Below are 20,678 nucleotides of genomic sequence, written 5' to 3'. Positions count from 1 at the left end.
CGAACTAATTTAAGTTTAATCAAGGAATTTTAATTATATTTTTAACAAAATATAATATAAAAGATGAAATACTAGAACTGTGTGAAATAAATTCAAAGAATATTTGGGTAAATCCCTGTTAAACAAACAAGCGTAATAAAAATCATTAATTTATATATAAGTTATTAATATCTATTGCACTAGGCTGTAACATTTTCACCAGATTTATATGTTAATATAAGTAACCTCACCATTTACATTACATACATTTTGCACTTATTCCGTTTTAATGTTGCTAATAACTAAAGTAAGATTTCATAAATTAGTAAATATTTTTTTATATATATTTTAAAGTCCCCTTTTACCAACTATGCGTTTATCTGGACTAGGCCTAAAGTTTAAGGTCGGCTCCGAACCACGGTCTTCAGCATTAAGCCTACCGATTGGCGAGTGACCAACTTTAGAAATCATCCTAGAAGTCAACCGGTCTTACCCAGCCTGGTTACTGGCGTGACTGGGATCATTTTCTTTGTCGGATTTTACACTCTTGCCTAGATCGTTCACAAATTTTAAACAATGATAAACATAAATTTACGACCATGCTCCAGCAGGATTCGAACCCGCGGCTATCGCGAATATCGGCAAGGATCAACATGATAATGGAGATTTATATTTTATGTATTTTATAATTAAATACTCTTCATTAAACTCTCGTAATCTGTCACGTCTTGTAATCTTTGCTTTCAGATTAACATATAAATAAACATATTCAGATAGTATATTTTGTGTAGAATATGTTGCTGCCCAAATATGGGTATTAAAATATATCTATTATTGTAATTTTGATTGTCCATATAAATGTCCTATTTCCACAATAATATCTGTTATAAGAATGGTTTCAGAAACATATCAATTTATGAAAATATTGGTAAGACGTCTAATTGGGTTATTTTTTATTATGACCGATATCGCTTTTATCTGAATTGAAATATTATCAAATGACTTCACATCATTTCAAGTATGAGAGTGATACATAGACAAGAGCTGCTATTGAAATAATTAAGAAAAAAAACAACGACTTACATTGAAATGATAATTTATTGAAATATATTTTTCATTAATGCATTGCCTACTCTTTTCTGTTAATATTTACAAATATATTAAAACTACACAAGTCACACTACTAACTAATAATTATTACCACATAATTTGTTAAATAATTTACTCATTTATACTATAATAAATGCAAAGGTATTAGTAACAAATCATCATTATTCAACAAGTTTTTGTTATGTCACAAGAGAAATGAAATTTTATCGTTTTAAATATAATTTGAAATGAATTACAATTAAGTTAGTTATTTCATCTACGAAATGAGAATACAGAGAAAAGACATTATTATTTCAGCATATTAGAGATAATCCATAAATAATTTTTTCCGCCTCTTTATTTTATTCAAGATGGTGATATAGACCCAAAGTTCACCATTTGCGATAAAACAAGGAGCAAAATTCTTAAATTATTTTAAAAATTGCATTTGAATGGGTTAACTGGTATTTTTTTAGCAAATGTGTCTCATTTTGCGCTCTTTCCATAAGCTTATACTCCTAGCGCTTCTACGAAATATGTCTCGGTTAATCCCATAATCAATCGAAAAACGCAAGAGCGCAATCTCTGATGGAACACAAACATTGTGAAACCATCTGTTATAATAGGTTTCAGTGAAAATATTTATTTTATTTTAATAGTTTCTTTGAATATTTCCACTAATGTAATCACTTTATAGAAAGTGATACTATTGATAAGAATTCTAATGAAAATTCTCATCTATAATTTAGTGAGAAAACGTCGGAGAAAATATTTAACAAACCTGATTCCATATGCATTGAAATTCTATTTGAAAATATTATTTCGAAAATAAAACTACAGTTAAATAGAGGTCTACTAAAATAATTTAATAACACTTTGTACAAAAATACAAGAGATTTATATTAGTTTATTTGTTATAACTTTTGGGGAATATACTTAAAACTTATAGTCTTGTATTTGTTTTTCTTCATTATCTTCGTTCGGTTTTTCTCTGTTGTTTTCTGGATTATTCCACTTTTGTACCTTGCCAGTACCACATGTAAGATAAATTAGATTAGTGACCGCAAATACTCCAAATGTTATCCAGAAAACTAGTCGCCATTGTTTCAATGTATGCTAAAACAAAAAAAAATCATATAAGATTTTGTATATACTTGCGTTTAATTATTTAGCTCTCTATTAATTTTTATAATCTATTTTATATGCCATATGTCATTAGGGCTTATTGGTCATATTTTAATTTTAGGTATACTACACTAAATATACATTATGTATGTTTTTGGGTGCGTTCTTAGTAATGAAATACAACATGGATCAACTTACATTTTAATAATAGTTTATATAGTATATGAAGTAATGAAGTTGTCAATTAATAGAGCAAAAATGAAAAAAAAAATAATAGGACGAATTTGAATGTAATTAACGACTGTTAATAAAAGAGGGGAGGTTAGACATAAAGTTGGAAAATAATTATAAGAAACTGTTTAGATTTGAGAACTGAGATTTGGAGAAGGAATATATCGATGTGATAGTGGAAAACCGACTATGTAATGAGATACTATTGGCTTTTACAAGAAGTAAATTTTTAAAGACTTATAGCAGGATAATATTTCTGATGCCATATTTTCCATATTTGTGTCTCAATAAGCAACAGCTGTTCAGATCCATTAAAAGGTGACCTCAATATAATTAACGGCAAAATAACGATAGATGATTTGTACTATAAAAATTATATAATTTTGTTGAAGAAGCTTTAAACTAATTTCTGTCTATATTTTCTATTCATTTTTAATACTTAATAATTTTTTAAAAATAATTTAACCATTTTCTAGAAAGGGCTTAATCTATGTAGGCATCAATCAAAAGCATATAATATAAGAATATTACAGGGGATGGGGCACGAGTTTCTATTGTGTGGCCTTTTTGAATTTTTTTTTAATACCTAAGTTGGGTAACATGCTCTTTCCATGTTTCAGTTTTTTTGGTTATTTCGCCATTGGATATTTTTTGAATTATTTCCTCTATTTTCTGCCTTTGGTATTGCAAAAATAATTATAAATCGTTTTAATCGCCTATAAACGCTTTACATATTTGTTTCACGTAGTACTCAAAATTTCTTGTAGCCCTAAATAGCTAGTAATACAGTAAAAAAAATTTTTCTGCCAATCAAATTTTGGTTGTAAGTGATTTTTATTTCCTTGAGTAATGTTTAATGAGATGTACAAATAATTTTAAATGTTTTCTTAAACTTTATTCGGAGAAGTTCATACAATATATTTTATTTCAAATTTTGTTTTTTTCAATTCACTCATTCAATATCGACGATTCATAAAGTTACATTTTTAGATATTTGTTTCAATTAATAACATAATAATTTGTAATGATCATTTAACTTTGGTCGCCAGTTTCATCTTCATTATTTTCATACTATTCCAATAACTTGTTTCACTTAAATCAGCACTAGTATGGATTTTTAAAAACAGTCGATATATCTTATCTGCTTTTGTTTCAAATGACGCTTACTCGATACAAAATTTGATCAGAAGAAAAAAAATCTACTTGAAGGTTATTAATTTTAGGACATCTTGCATTACTTATCTGATAACTTTTTTTATAGTTTTCAGTGCTCATCGTTTATGGTGTCAAAACCATTGTAGATAAAATATTAAAATAATATTTGTTTCTATGCATACATTTGACAATGTTTATTTTTCCACCAATGAATGATATATCAGTTTTGTTTTCAGTAAAACTTCGTGTATGCAATGTTTTAAAAATATTATTTCCAAGTCTTTTAAATAAAAATGTTGCAAAATATAATACAGATAATAATAATAACGCAATGATATACAAGCAGGTTACTAATATTATTTTCTCTGCAATTTGACTTACATCTTCAGTTAATGCACCTGCTAGATAGGGGGTTACGATACCGCTAGTTGCGCCAAGACCATTGATAATTGCCATTAGAGTTCCAGCAAAGTTTGGACTTAAATCCAGAGCGTTGATCTTCATACCACAATAGTAGCATCCCATTAGGCCCATGGCTATAGTAAACATCCAAACTGCTAACATACGGTCACACCCGACATAAGAAGCCACCAGGATGAAAACTGCCGGACCCATAGATGCTAAACAAAAATAAAAATTATTTGTATACAATTTCGTTCGTCCTTGTTTTTTCACGCAATCTTTTCAACAACCACCTGTATGTTAAACCGTAAAATTGACCGTGAAGGTAGAATTGGTCAACTTGATTGATATTTCGGTCAACGAATGCGAATTTGAGTTGGTTACGTAATGCATTTATTTAAAATGTAAACATTAGTGACTTTTCTAAACGAACGGCTGGTGAATGTATACGGAAATTTCATGGGTTAGATGGGTTAAAACAAAACAATGTCGCTGGAAACCAAATATCAGATGGTTGCTTAATAAAACGACTTGTTTGTTTTTTAATTAACCGCGCATTGTTTTAAAAACATGTCAGATTTTCGACGATTATATTATGTCGCCGAACCGATTATCGAAGCTAATTTGTTATCAGTTATATTGTCTATAGAATTGTTTAAATTTTACGTTGTACTTTTCTCAAAACAATACAATAAGGGTAACATTGTTTTGTCACTCAGCTTCTTCCTTATAAAGTCAAAATCATAACAATGCTTTTATTGATTACAACTTAATTTATCCAACTGATTATTGATTTTTAAATGCGGACAATGCTTGATTTTTAACTGTAACTTAATAACATCAAACAAAAATGTCGATAATAATCTAGAATAATATTTATATTTGAAAATAGAGAATAAAAAATTGTATTTAAAACTGTAACATGAACTTCTATTAAGTTTTTTGTACCGATCTGAATTTATTAAATAAATTTCTTTCTATTCCTATGAGATAGTGTGGTTGATTACTGCTAACACACCGATGACACTCTCTTGTTGTGCTATTTTGTTGTAGCGGTGCATCAACATATTTGACTTCCTTAAATTCCACAATAGGAGATTGGATATTTGAAATTGTCATATACAGTTTCGACTACGCAAGTTGTCTACAATAGCTATTTTAATGATGTATGGTTTTATTATAACTGAAATAGAATTTTTGTATTCAATAATATATTTTTCTGAATTTCGTATAAAGTTCTATAAACTTCTTCAACTCACTTGACATATGTTTTTAAATTGCAAAGTACAAGTTTTTGTTTCTATTCCTTATTTACACATTGAAAACCAGTTTCTTCTCATTAATAATATAAATAATCTCCAATCTAGAAACAAAAATATATCTCCTTTTTGCCACTCTTTAAGCTTCTACTGAAGGGGGTGTCCTTATAATAGCTTTATTTTTTTTATTTTAATATATAATAACTGATATATAAACTAGATTTGGCCACAGTTTCACATCGCAGAATTCCGACCTTCCCACTTTATGAGATTTAAGAACAAGTAATAGTTGCTCTGGCCCCTCTAGAATAAGAAGAGTATATGAAGAATGAATAGCTTTGATTTATTTTATTTTTGTAATTGACTAAAATGTCCAATTTTTTACTATTTCTTTGCTTTTTACATTAATATTCCCACTTTGCTACCAAGAAAATCAGAATTATCATATTGCAAAAAATAACTCCAACATCAAACGTTGTTTTTATTTCTTGTCAGTTATATCCTCTTGAACGTTTGTTACCATTTTTAAATTCATTATAACAGCCAACAATTCATTATTCTATTCAGCTTTAACATTATCTAATTAGTATTACTAAACTAGAGCAAATATAATTTAACGATAGCGACCATTCATGGTACCAGTTTTGTAATTGTTTCATATTTAGAAATAATAATGGTGAAAGTACTTAATTACTGTAAATTTTATATTTAGCTGATATTATTAGTAAAAAATTAACCAATTATATCTTATTTAAATATTTAAATATGTTTAAAATGTATTTGGAAGAATCATTGTCGACCTTTGAATATAATATATTTACTCAATTTTCTTACCTTAAAGTTACACGTCATACGAGGGATGTATGAAAAGAGCCAGACCTTGGTCATATATATTTTTGCAAATATGTCATTTCACAATTACATAGTCGCTACACACCTTGGTTGGAAAATTGTAGTATAAAATTAATAATAGTCCATAGTTTTTTTAAATATAGGTAGGCTTTAAGATGAAAGATGTTACGAAAAAAAATACTGAAAAATATTGAACGTAAAAAGTAAAATATATGTAAAACTAAAAACTAATAAAAAACGGGCAAACTTTCTAAAAAGTATATTTGTATACTGGCATTTTCAGAATTTTGCAAAAGATTGAAAAAATTTAGACTAAATAAAATCAGGTGAACTGGTAAATGATGCAGACAGTTATGTCGAAAAATAACAATAAAATGTGATATTATAATTGGTATTGAATATGATACTACAAACTCTTTGCGCGATTTGATATTTGCTGATGATAGCTCTATATTCGATGATAAAGATATTGAGGCTTCTAGCATTTTATATGATATAGTTCAAACCGCAGAACCATATGTTTCTAGAATTAATTAAGACAATACCAAAATCGTTATAAATCTAGTTGGAACAAGTGGGATCGGTAATATTGGAACAAAAAGTGGCATCTACCGTCGATGTAATACACCGAATCAGCCAAGTTACTGTGGCTATTGGTTCTCTAAGACGGTGTTTGGTTATCTTGCTCATTATTCTGAATGATTTATTATATGTCTTTCAAATGTGATGGTTAAGGTAATTTCTGTACGTTTTTCTCCAAGATCATATTAGCTATGAAATCATTCGTTTAGAATGCGATAATTAGAACACAGTTATGGAACAAATTTAGAGAAGTTCAATCCAGACCATATGGACACTCCTGTCGAATCAAAAGTGAACGAATTCCTCGCAGACTTTTGTAGCGAAATCGACATGAATCAAGATCATCGAAAAACATCTAAAATATAAGCGACTCACATTGTGCTCGGTCAGAATACTGCGGCCGATGTTAAACTGTGGCGAGATTTGGTGAAAAATGTTCGTGGCACCAACATCAGTGTACTGTTTGAGAAGTACACGTTGTTCCCCAGCCCTAACTATGGAGTGATGACTATTATAATTAGTGAAAACTATATTTTCCTTATTTTTTTATTTAGATTAGTTACTTTTTACTATTTATGAATATTTATTTTAATATAACTTTTATTTTAACATTGTCTATTTAATTATTATTATTCGGATTATACGAGGGTCACTACTTACATTTCGGAAATTGGCAACACTGCTGTTATCTGAGTCCATCTGACGGTTCCATCGTAAATTGACATTTTTGACAATATACGTATTCACAACATTTTGTCGCAAGGATGCTATTTGTTTATTTTATATTTACTTGAATGTTTCGTCTTGGCAAAAAATCGTGAACATTTCTTGCGATGATATTTTACGATTTTCGACGTGGATTGTCACAACAAGAGTGCATCAATCGACTTAATTTGATGTTTGGCGATGAAGCTCCATCAAAAACCACCGTGTATCGCTGGTTTAGTGAATTCAATCATGATCGTAGTTAGTTGTTCGACGAGTTCGTGAAGGTCGTCCAAAATCGGCTGTGGTGCCAGAAAACATCGAAGCTGTGTGCGAAATGGTTAAGCAAGATAGTCATGTCACCTATTGTGAGATTGAGGTATCCCTAAACATTAGTTACACCAGTATATTTTTTATGGACACCTAGGTGTGCGAAAGTTATGTTTGCGTTGGATCCCACGCAATTTGACAATCGCTCAAAAAAAGACTCATGTCGATTGGTGCAAAGAAATTCAATTGCGGTGCTAAAAAAGACGTTTATAAAATCGTGACAGGTGACGAATCATGGATATATTCGTATGAGCCCAAAAATAAGCAGCAGTCGACTGTATGGGTGTTCCAAGATTAACCAAATCCAACTAAAATGGTTCGCGCACGAAGTACTTCAAAGAAAATGGTGGCCTGTTTCTTTGGTAAAACTGATCATATTGCAACAGTGCCTTTAGAAGATCGTAAAACAGTAAATTCTGGTTGGTACACAACCATCTTCGGTGAAATAAGGAAAACAATCAAGAGACGCTGGATTGTTCTTCATCATGACAATGCGAGCTATCACACATCGGCTCAAACAAGAGACTATTTGAGCATCCATAACATCGAATTGATGGGACATCTGCCATATAGCCCTGATGTGACACCCAATGACTTCTCTTTGTTCGCATCCGTGAAGAACAAATTGCATGGTCAACGATTTTCAATGCCCGAAGAACCTATTGAAGCGTTCAAAAATCATGTTTTGAAAATACCTCATTCGGAATGGAATAAATGCTTTGAAAATTGGTTTAAGCGTATGCAAAAGTGTATCGATCATCGTAGCGAGTACTTTGAAAAACAATAAAAAAATATTCGCAGCTTAACTATTTGTTTTTTTCTTATTCCCATAATGTAAATAGTGACCCTCGTATATAGCAATATACAGTAATGATTATATTTTATAATACATATTGATTGTATTTATAGATAAAACATTTACCAACAGCTCTTTCTTTTTGAATTTGAAATAGATAAAAGTTAAAGGTAAACAATAAGTAACGTGGATATTTTAACGACACGTTTTTCAAGTTCTCTATTATATGTATATGTGTTTTTATGGATACAGACTTTCTCTTAGCGAAAGATGATACTTTGTAATAAAAATCCTCTCGTGTTAATTTAACATAATAATTGATTATTATACAATTATACATACCTATGCTAGTGAAGAATTTTCGTGAAAATGTTAGTCCCATTATTTTTTTCTTGACTAAAAAATCGCAAAGCCATCCTGAACCCAAGGAAGTGAACCACATAACTACGTAGGGTACTGAAGACCAAATTCCGTTCTGAGATACGTTAAACTTCAACACATCTTTCATATATTTAGGCAAATCAGTGACCATGGTAAAGAATCCCCAATCGTGGCCCACTTGAGTGATAACTAGTGCCCAAACCGGAACAGAAGTTAAAATGCCTTTCCATGGAATCGGTGGTTTTTCAGTAGATAGACTTCCTAAAAGGCAAAAGACAAAATAATTAAGTATTAGTACTATTTGATTGTAATCAATATAATTCAAATATATTGAAATATATGGAAAAATATTGATTAGGTGCTTGCACATATTCTAATATTTTTTTCGATTATTCAATTTTAAAGAGGCATTTATTAAGACAAATCAGTGCGTTATATATTAATAAAAGTTGTGTTAATAATTTTCTACAACTTTTTGTTATCTTTCTCGATATAGGGTGTAAAGCACGATGTTGATTGGTCAGCTATCTCATTATCGGTTCATTTTCGCACTTCTTCAACACTTTGAAACCATGTTCGAACCAAGCCGCCTGAAAGTTATTTAACTTGGATTTTCACATTTTTTTATTATTCAATTATTACATTGTTACTAGTGGTTTCCGTCTAACCTACAATTTGTCTTTATGATAACTTAAATCTAGGTATATAACTAGGAGGACCCATCGGCGCTATCTCAGTCTCTGGTGAAATATTGTTTATACATGTCACTGCTATATTTTTTATTATATGCACTTTACTACACAACACCACACAAGATCAGATGGTTTAATTCTTTTTAGTCGATATCCAAAAGCTGCAATATTGCAATACTCTCATGAGGATGGAATCTTTTCTCATACCCCCTTGCAATTCTCTTGATTTCCTGACTGAGTGTGGGTGTCTGAAAGCCTCAATATCGGTAATCAATCCTATAGTATTTGGTGCGCCCACAATACCTCTCAGGAGTTTGTTCTGAAAAATTTGTTTTTATTTAGGTTACTCCTTACAGAACATCCCCTAAATTGAACTTCGTATGTCCATATAGGTTTCAGTATTTGCTTATAAAATATCAATTTATTATGTACTGATAATTGCGATTTTCTTGCAATTAGCCAGTACATTTTCTTATATTTCAATTCCAATTCTTTTCTATTCTTCTTTATATGTCCCTTCCAGTGAAGTTTTGCATCAAGATTCATTCCGAGATATTTAGCGTTGTTGTTATATGGAATGATAGTATTATTTAATATTATTTGTGCTTGTATGGTCTGTTGATATGAACTGCGCATGTACAGATTTACTTTCATTAATTCTTATTTTCCAAGCTTGTGTTTCCAATTATTTATATTGTCACTTGCCTGTTGTCATTTTCCTGAGGCTTCTGCACTATTGTCTCCGACAGCTATAATCGCAGTATCATGAGCAAATGTAGCCATCGTAATATTCTCCATTTGTGGTATATCACAAGTGTAGAGTAGATAAGACATTGGTCCCAGTACACTTCCTTGTGGTACACCTGCTTTAGCTTCTTTTATTGTAGAGTAAGCTTCTTCTTGTTTGACTCTAAACATTCTGGTTGTAATGTATGATTTTATTAATTCGGTGTGTTATTTTGGTAGCATTTTCTGTAGTTTATGAACAAGGCCTTCATGCCAGAACTTATCGAAGAGTATAGCTGAGCATACTTTTTAGTTTCGTAGGCTTTTCAATAACATCTGTTATTCTGTGGACCTGGTCAATTATTAAGTGCTTGTTAATAAACCCAAACTGGTGTGTTGGTATTTGGTTTTTTCTCTCTATGATCAGTTTTATTCTTTTCAACAGGAGTTTTTAAAAATTCTTCCAAATGCGTGGGACATGTTAATCTAAAGGCTGTATTGATCAAGTTGGTGAGTTTTATAATTCCCTTTCTTGGTAGTTTTTGCAGTAATTCTCCTGTTATTAAATCGTAGCCTGGTGATTTCCTAGGGTTAATGTCAGTTTTAAAAACTTTGGTTAGCTCTTTCGGCGTGACTAATTCAATCATCGAATTTTCAGCTTCTATGTCTGGCAAATTATGTTCAGTATTAGTTTAGTTTGGTTTGAAAGTGTTTTCTAGATATTCAGCAAATGCTTCTGCTTTTTGGTGATTGTCACGTGCCCAATTCCCACATAGGTCTCATAGATGGCCTGTGTAGACATGACCGCTTTAGATATTTTGTGGCTTTCCAGAGTGAGTATTTTCATTTTTCAGTCTTTGGGTTATATTGTTTAAACTATTTTTATTTTCAGATGTTCTGTTTTGTTGCCATTTTTTTCATAATTTACGTTTTGCAGCTACCATTTCCTTCACTCCTTTTGGATAATTAATTCCTTTAGTTGTGTTTTTAATTTCTGAAGTATTATTCCAAGCAACTTGTTGAATGTCTCTAGTACGAATGTTTTGGCTTCAATAAAGGAGTAGCGTCATTGTAAGTTTCTTAAAGAATTTTATGGGTTTTGTCAGCATATTTGTTCAAGTGTATTGAAGATATAAATATAATTTCGAACATTCCATGATTACCGTATGTATACTAAATGTAAACTTAATAATACTATTGTTAAATATGTTTTCTACCGATAAGAGAGCCCTGTTCTAATATGTAGAAAAAGAAAAACAATGTCTAGTAGAGGGCGCCGTAGTTAGTCTGGAGCGACTCTAAAAAAACATTACATTAATTTGTAACAACTAAATGGAAAACGCAGAGAAATGTTAAAACCATTGAATCTAACAGTTACGTTAGGTTGTTTATATTTATAATTAGCATTTTTACCAATAGATATCTGCGATTAAAACAAATTCAGAGACTTGATAACAGTAACCGACGTATTTTGATTTAAATTGATGCCGTTAAATAACATGTAAAAGAGTGTTGTAAAATATTTTAAGAAGTAGTTTAGTTAAACATTTATTCTTGTTTATACAATTGTTTTGGCATCATGTCAGAAGGTTTTATACATTTTATTAATTATTCCAATATATTTTAAAACTATTATATGGATAAATTATTGAATATATATAAATATGTATATACTATAACAAATACAGTATAAATTTGTATTGTGATAAAAAATAGTAAGACGTTAAAAGTAGTGATGATTATTTATAATTTCTTCTATTAATCAAAAATTGGCATTCATTTGAGCCAATCAAAGAACCCATTAGAAAACATTTTTAATAACAGTAGTATTAGCTCATTTTTTAATTACCCAATTCCTTTTGTAGATATTCCTTTTCGCGATCGGTGATAAATGGATGACTTTCTGGTTCCGAGTAGCATAACATCACCCAAATAATGAACCATATTATGCCGAGACCACCAAAGAAATAAAACACCGAAGCCCAATCCTGAGTGTATCGTATCAGTTCCCCACTTATAAGGTTGCTAAGAATTGTTCCTAGAATAGATAGAAAGTAAAATTTATTTGATTAGTGATACTGGAAAACATCGTACCGAATTGGCTTCCAGAATAAACAAGGCTACCGATGGTGGCTCGTTCCTTTAGTGGTACCCATTTCGCTAATAGAGCTGTAAGAGCTGGATACGTTGTGCCCTAAAATATTATTATCTATTAAATATTATGATAATGTGCATGTTTAGGCATAAATATTTGCACTGTAATTTTGTTTCGAAATATTTGTAACTGGCGCATTCACCATTTCAGTATATTAAATTTTATTAAAAATACTTATTGTTTCGGATTTTGGCCGAATAAATAATTTTTGCTAACAATTTTATATTACTAATTTAATACGGAGTAAATGGTGTTAAAATTAATGGAGAGCGGAGGAAACAAAAGTGGTAATTTTAAATTGTAAGGCAAATAACGAGCCGGGCAGCCGATAAAGCTCTTGATGGATAATTGTAAGAATTGATTGATGGATACTCGTTTCAAACGCAGAATTGACATTGGGAGATTACATCTCATTGGCGAACTCAATATGCAATCTATAATTTGTTTAGCACTTGCATACACCTGACTGGACCAACATAAGATGACTGGAGTACTTTGTTGATTGATTTTGAGGGCATTATGTTTAGTTTTCAAAACTCGCCAAAATCAGATCCAATATTCAGTGGAAAGCAGGTCTAGTATTTAGTCGAAAGAATAATGAATGGTCTAAAACTTGCCGGTCCTTCTCCGTTTGTTTTTTCGCTGTCTTTGATGTTATAAATTTCCTCCTCAAATGTATATATACTTCTTATAAACTGACGGTATTCTCTTCGATCAACACATTTACGTAATCAGAACGCCAAACAGTTGAAATAACATTTCCGTACTGGCCTTAATCATTTCTAGGGTCACTTATACTTATGATAGTGTAGTGATTTTTTATTGTTCACAATTTGTCCGTTGTTCGCTCGTCATTCTAATTTTATAAAGAAAATGATGTCATTCATCAGGAAAATATCTGATTTATTTTCAATATATTTTCTAGATAATTCTCTAAATATGTTATAGATTATTTATTTTATAAGAAATATATAAACGTTAGAAATGGTTTATATACCTATTGAAAGAAATTCTGTAGATGAATATAATTTAGAGGAAAAGTCATTTCGGTTCTTAGCAGGTCAAAAGTTTATTTGTGTAGAAATGTATTCCAGAAACTAATTTTCGCAATAATTTGATTTTTTAAAATGCGACGCAGACGAGTTAATATAACGTAAGCTGGAAACTAAATTAGTTTGCTGGATTTAATTCTAAAAACTCCTCCGTTATAAAACTCGTTTTAAAAAAACGTTTTTAATAGCGACACGGCAAAAATTGAGGGAGATTAACACGGAAATTTTAGTACATCGTATAGCTCGGGTTTTGTTTCATTCGACTACGACTACAATTTGTTCTAGTTTCTGCCAAGCTTTCTTAATCGAATGAAGCTGTTAAATATCTTAGAAATATAAGAAGTTTTACAGAGACTGAATTATGGTTTTGTTACAAAGTAATAACAAGTAGCAAAAGGTCATCGATTAAAAATATATAATTTATTCTTATATGAACGTTATTTGAATATAATAAAAATATTTGCATAAATATAAAGAAACATATTTCCTTTGAGAAACATGGAAAAAACCCCATTAGTTTTTACCCAAACCATTATTTTAATATTATGTAACACACAATTAATTTTATTGAACTGACGGATGAATTTCCAAGTAGCCATGCTATACATTGTTATGATTGTTATTTATAATAATATATCTATCACTGGGAGCATCGAGTAATTATTATTAAAATGGTTTACCTAAAAACTTACCTCACCAAAGCCTTCTATTACTCTTAAAGCTGTAACTGCCTTCCAATTTCCATTGGTACCAATAATTACAAAAGGAGTAATCAGTGTAAAAATGGCGGTAGATAAAATACCTAAGCCCAAGGAATATTTCCCGCCGAACTTTTCAGCTAATATTCCACCAGGAAGATGAGTGATGACATAACCCCAATAGAAGGAACTTAAAATAAGTCCCTGGGTCTTTTCATCCCAATCATAAAGCGTTGTTTGATCCTACAAAGTTCTTTTTCTAGCCAAATAAATCAGCGAAAATGACCTAAATGTACCTTTATAACACTATTTGTTGCATTAGTCTCTTCTGGTATACATGCATCTGGATCGTAATACTGTGTAGTTTTAATTGGGACTACCATTTCAGTAATCGCTAGAGATAAAGACACCCTCATTGTATATGCATTTGCTATTGCAAAAAATCCCATGATTCCTAGTACGTATCTTTGTGGTATTAAAAAACCTACAACAAAGAGTGTTATAGTGAATTATAAAGTAACCATTTCGTGGAAATGGAAAAAATTCGCAAAATTTTTGTTATAGAGTATAACATTATATTTAGACAAGTCAGTATTAACTATAAAGAGAATTAATTCTTGTAGATAAAATGCGGCTTAAGTTATGGAATATTAAGGTAGAACAGAATGGAATATTTTGAAGAGCCAATTTCTTTTGTTGTTCACTTCAAAGTGCGTCAAAGCATTTTACGTATAGATCATTATATTGTTAAGAATTCATATTATTAAATATTACTATTATCTTATAGGAATTATGACATATTATTTTCTGTAAAAACGAGCATTTGTTGAAAATATATGTATTCTTAATTATATTTCAGTGATGACTTTTTAATAACTATTAATCAGGGTCCTCGGCATTAAGCGTACAAAGTGTTGAGTTACCAACTTAGATACTACACCAAAAGACATACTCTCCAAATTACAGATGTGACTGATATATTCATTGGTAGATTTTACATTCTTACGTACGGATAGTCGCAAACATAAATTGAAATACATGGCCGAGCAGTATTCAAACCCGTGATTAACCAAAATATTTACTTTGAACTAATTTTATTGTTTATTTATTATGTGAAGTAACTTATCAACATTAAACAAATAAAGATAATGATAATATCTTAATCAAATTGAAAGATTCTTGACGTTTTGTTATTTACATTTTGAACATATTATATCATTATGGTAAAAATAAATATTGCTTTTCTGTTATTACAGAGTGATATGACAATTTAAATTACAACTTTTTATCATGACAATGCTAATTAGCAAAACGTTCAAAATAAGAATTCAGGTCTCATTAGTAGAGGTGTTAGCGTATTTCTTTTCATACAATTGTGCTTATTTACTGAATGCTCTCTGTATGAGTTCAAATGCTCTAATCGTTTGAAGAATTCTGTAGTCTGTCCAAACAAGTTTTGTATATACGTTATCGGGATCTTTAATGTATTGCTTGCCGCAATTTGTAAATTCCTTTTAGAATCAGACAAAATTTTCTTTATAATTTTATTCTAGTTAAAAAGAGACACAATGCTGTGTGATAAGTTCGAACGTGTTACCGAACTAGCCTGCCAAAGTCGTCTGGTTGTCAAACGTATACAAAATTCTTCAAGACATTAATGATAAGAGCTTATAAACCGGCAAACGTTATATTAATGCTTTGCTTGTTTTGAGAAATTTAAAATTGCTGCTTTTTATTACGTTGATTGAAAATTTCGAAGCCAAACAGATTGCTTCTCCAATCAGTTACTTTGAGTAGGAACGAGATAATGCAGACCCCCTCTTGCCCGTAAAATTCATTAAAGAAGTCAACAATTTTACTGTTAAATATTATTTATGGATATTTTAGAATGGGATGAATGGTCACTCATGGCAAGATGATATTAAAAATAGTGTTAAAACAACAATAGTTGACGGAAAAAGGTAAACGTTGGAATAACGATTGATTAAGTTTTATTAGTCATAATATTTACTTATAATTTATTGCAGATATATTCTACTTCATGCTGGAAACAGGAATGATTAATAACGCCTTGTGTTTGGATCAACTCGATCAGACATATTAAAGAAGAAATAGGCAAATGGTGGACTTGTGAAAAAATGTTAGATATATTGGAAATTAACAGCTTAGTTATTCACTTGAATGAAACTTTCTGAATATGATATGATTCAATGCTGTCAATTTCTAAGACAGGGTAATAACTGTGGAAAGTAAAGGTGAGTATATAGTTAATATATGATAACTGTAGGAAATGTGGACAGATATTTGTGAAATAGTTCAGAATATATATGAGCATTTGGTTAAAATGTGTCAGGAGTGAAAGAATAGTAACTGTTTTACAGATATGGAAAAGGTATTAAGGAGAATGCACTGATTAAATCTAGTTTTATCAAGAAAGATGTATACAGATATTAACAGAACAAACTAAGGAGAAATACAGTGATACAAAAATGTCTTTACAATGAAACACTGAACTGAAGGATACAAGATCTAAACGTAAAATGTAAATATGGTTTCTACTGTAAGTAAAATATATCACTTGGATATACAATTGCTAATTAGGTGGATTAGGCCTCCAGGGGATACAACTACAAACGCACCTAGAACTCTAAGTCATAAGTGGTGTGGAAAAGAGTTCAATGTAAATATAATCAAACACAACCCTAAACTGCAAAGTATTAAAACTGGGTATTTAATTGTAGTTTTAAGTCCTTCGACAATATATACATTAGATTTACTATAATGTTAAAATAAATTATATTCGATAACATTATTTTTGTTTAATTATTTAATTTAGATTAAAATTTCGTTGTATGTCAAATCATAATACATAATACTCAGAGTTGATGCGGCAAAATTACGACATTTTGGCGTTACAAATTTAGATGACGTAAGTACAAAACTTCTTTGGATGTTTTATTTACTATGTTGCCACGGTATATTTTCTGAGCATCATGAAGACCGTGTATCAAATGAATTGTTATTGCTTGTTATGCGGAGTTTAAACGAGATCATACCAGCATAAAAAAATTAAAGTCTAGCAAATATCAGCTTGATATCAGAAGATTATATGTCTATGACTTTATATAAAAATTTGGGAACACCGTAGTTTTAAAATTACCAAACCAACACATTAATCAAATATACGCTTAGGTGCATAGAAAGTTCTCCGATATGACCAAAGACGAATTCTACTTCAAAATACTTTTGCTATATAATACGCATACTCTCTATTATGATGAATAAACTCGTATAACTTAAAAAAATAATTGGTTTTGTTAGTTTGTTGGGAGAACTGAGTAACGTGTTATTAGTTAGAACAAGTTAGTATTAGTTTACATGCATTTTGATCAGTCATATATGATGGTGGTAATGCGAAATAAATTAGTAATTTACTAACTGTTGAATTTGATGGTTTTAACATTTCTTTACGTAATTTAAGAGTTTTTCATTTAGTACTTTTTAGTTATTCATTGTATGCAGACGCTAATAATAGAACGTTCCAAATTGCATCTTCAACATTCATTTTTCCTCGACTCTTTTGGTGTTTGGTTTTGATTATCGTCAGGTATTAATTTTTATTTGAACGATTTGAATAAGGCTAATTATTAATGTAATTAATAATTAATGTCAAAGATAATTAATTGAAGGACTTATTGGATGAAAATCCAGCTCAAACTTTCAAAGAACTTTCACACAATTTAGTAGTTTATGAATCAATTGTTTCCAAATAGCAAGGAAAATGTTGCAGCTCAAATGGAAAGTTCTTTTGTTTTATCACTTATTCAGATCGATGCAGCATGGCTTGGCCGACACTTGGGTTCGAAATACTGAAGAAGTGTAAAAATTGATCGATACCAAACAAATATAGTTCGTTTCATGCGATGTAAAATATTCTGACTACCAACAAATTGTAAAAATTTTATATATTATAGCAACAACAATTATTCTTAATAAATTTAATGTAAATAACAGGCGAGGTGCAGTTTATGTATTAGATCAGCTTAGTTTATAATTTGTGTTGTAATCAAACTTTTATATTTTTATGATATTATTATGTCTTTTATTCAAATAAGCCCTGATCCTTTGGAAATACTTTGTTTATTGGCATATTGTTCGAAGTACATTACGAAGTATAATTATAAAAATAAATAACTAATCTTCAGTCAAATACCATTCATAGTTGGAAAATGATGACAGATATTTCTTGGCGGTTAATACGAGCTCATTTTTAAGCTGTTTTTGTTAACTTAAGCATTAAACAGTTGTTCATTGTAATACCCTTTCTATTGTTTTAATCAAATCATTTTTTTCTTACGGCCCAACAGTATTGAGGTTGTTCGAATTTTCGCTATTAATAGAATCGTAACTGCTGTGATTTGTTGCTCAATATTTATTTTCATTGTTAGTTACTATTCAGTTTTGTGATGTTTTAATTTAGATAAGAAGATAACTAGTAGGTAAATGCTAGGCTAATAAATTGTTAACACCTATGTGAGACTATCGTTGTGTCAAACAATATAAGGATGAAATGTAATTTTCTGTCTATTTTAATTATCAATGAATCAAAATTTTCCAGAAAATTAACATAATGATTTACAAAAAATAATCGCAACGTTTATTTTTAATCTGACATTCTATTTTAATACACCACCATGATTAAAGAATTTCAGTCCCATCAACAATTTTTAGCCTGTCGGTTTTAAACATTTCTGGGTTAGTCGTTAAATTTACAAATAATTTCGAAGTTATTATTTTGAATTTAAAAATATATCAACATTGAATTGAAAATGACCTCAAACTGTACATCAAATCAAACCAAATTTTAATTGTTATCAAGGGGGACATTTTTAAAAAGATCAAAATAAATTTGGGAAAATAAATATTCGGTTTGTTTTATTAAGTAAGTCTTACTATATTTTGGATCACACAGAGTTTCTTTTTGAATACAGAGCATTGAAATAGTTAACACAATAACAAAATTATATTATTTATTATAGTTTTATAGTGTGCCTGAATTAATTTTCTAAATATCCCGTAAATTACAATTCGCGTAAATTTTTATTTTCATTATATAATTAACATTGCAATATATAAAGTAGAATCAAGAAAAATATTTTAATTTCATTTGTTTCTTTATTAAGTAAGTTTGCCCTGGTTTTACAGCATATGATGTAAATGAAATGAAGTTAAAAACTATAATAATTTCCCATAGAGGTTCCAATTAAATATAATCCAAATAATTAAGTTTAGTTTTACTAGAATTACTCCGTTAAATTATCTTTCCTTTTAAACACATTAGTTAGTAAATTTCCTTCTCATTGCTTGGAAAACGGTGGGAACTTTTTTCCATTATTTTCCAATACATCTTGATTGAAGTAAACTATTACTCTGGATATTTTAGATAAGTGCACACGCCTTTGAAAATAATATAAGAATGCTCGAAATAGTACAAGAACGTTATAATAATTAAAACTTCATCCATATATAAATCGAAAATATTTTTACACTGGACTAAAATCTCGATAAGCGTTTAAGTAAAAATGAATATTTTTAAAGAGTCAAATTTTAATGACAATATTTGCTTTTTGAATACTTTAAAAATTGTCTAAGTAAATATTTTCAAAAAATGAATTTATTCTAAGCTACAAATATAATGTTTTATTAGTGTTAGTTACTGAGAATAATTTAGGATTTACATACCGAAATAAAATATTATTTCAATGAAGTTTCATATTTAGTAATGCTTTTACTTACATTTTGATAACTTTAGTCTCCATCCGGTTAACATATTCGCTTATATCAACACCAAACATGTAAAAATAAACCAGTTGATTTCCCTTAATTTTCCCTAACACCAATAGGTACACTATTATTAATGTTTAATCAAAAACTTTTCCCGATCATCACCTTTGTAATGATGGTACCAGATCGAAAACTGAGAAGGAACTGTTCCACAATTGACAACGACGATAAACGCGTATACAGACACGGGGAATTTGGTTTGTGTAAATTTTCAATTCGAAGTAAAGATTTTTTGCACCAGCGGTTACATGACATATTTTATAAATGGGATATCCAGTTTACGAAACATGAACAGTAAATGTAAATTTTTTAGTAATCTAATTTGAAAAAACACAAGGACTAATCGACTTTGCTGTGTTTCGGGGTTCATTTTACGTATTACAGATTCGAAGAACGTTGTTAATTATACTATTAATGTGCTAAATGTACATTGTATTTAAGTAAATTGAATTATTTAAAATAGAGATGAGTAAAAATAAAATAATTGTCAAGAACACTGAATTTAAGTACATCAACATCAATTAAAATTGATTTTTTTTTTGTAATATTACGTAACAAAAAAAAATACAACTGAACAGTTGTTAATTAAATTACTTATATCTTTTTTTTTATATATTTTAAAGTC

General features: G+C 29.7%; 1 protein-coding gene across 1 annotated transcript; it reads right to left on the bottom strand.

The window, feature by feature from the left end:
- Positions 1-1,913: 1,913 nt before the first annotated feature.
- On the bottom strand, positions 1,914-20,199 carry LOC143197995 (putative inorganic phosphate cotransporter). Its single transcript, XM_076406892.1, has 8 exons — positions 20,006-20,199; positions 14,506-14,693; positions 14,204-14,452; positions 12,399-12,498; positions 12,154-12,342; positions 8,848-9,147; positions 3,961-4,199; positions 1,914-2,184 (listed from the first exon to the last, which is right to left on the bottom strand). Exons 1-8 carry the CDS (start codon positions 20,037-20,039, stop codon positions 2,005-2,007), a joined length of 1,479 nt encoding a protein of 492 aa, XP_076263007.1. The 5' UTR covers positions 20,040-20,199; the 3' UTR covers positions 1,914-2,004.
- Between the last annotated feature and the right edge of the window lie 479 nt (positions 20,200-20,678).

This window comes from Rhynchophorus ferrugineus, unplaced genomic scaffold (genome assembly GCF_030347505.1).
Source record: "Rhynchophorus ferrugineus isolate W39M unplaced genomic scaffold, kcgeb_rfMv2 rfM1, whole genome shotgun sequence".
NCBI lineage: Eukaryota > Metazoa > Arthropoda > Insecta > Coleoptera > Curculionidae > Rhynchophorus > Rhynchophorus ferrugineus.
The sequence above is the reverse complement of the archived record's forward strand: the minus strand, read 5'-3'. Positions and strand labels throughout refer to the sequence as shown.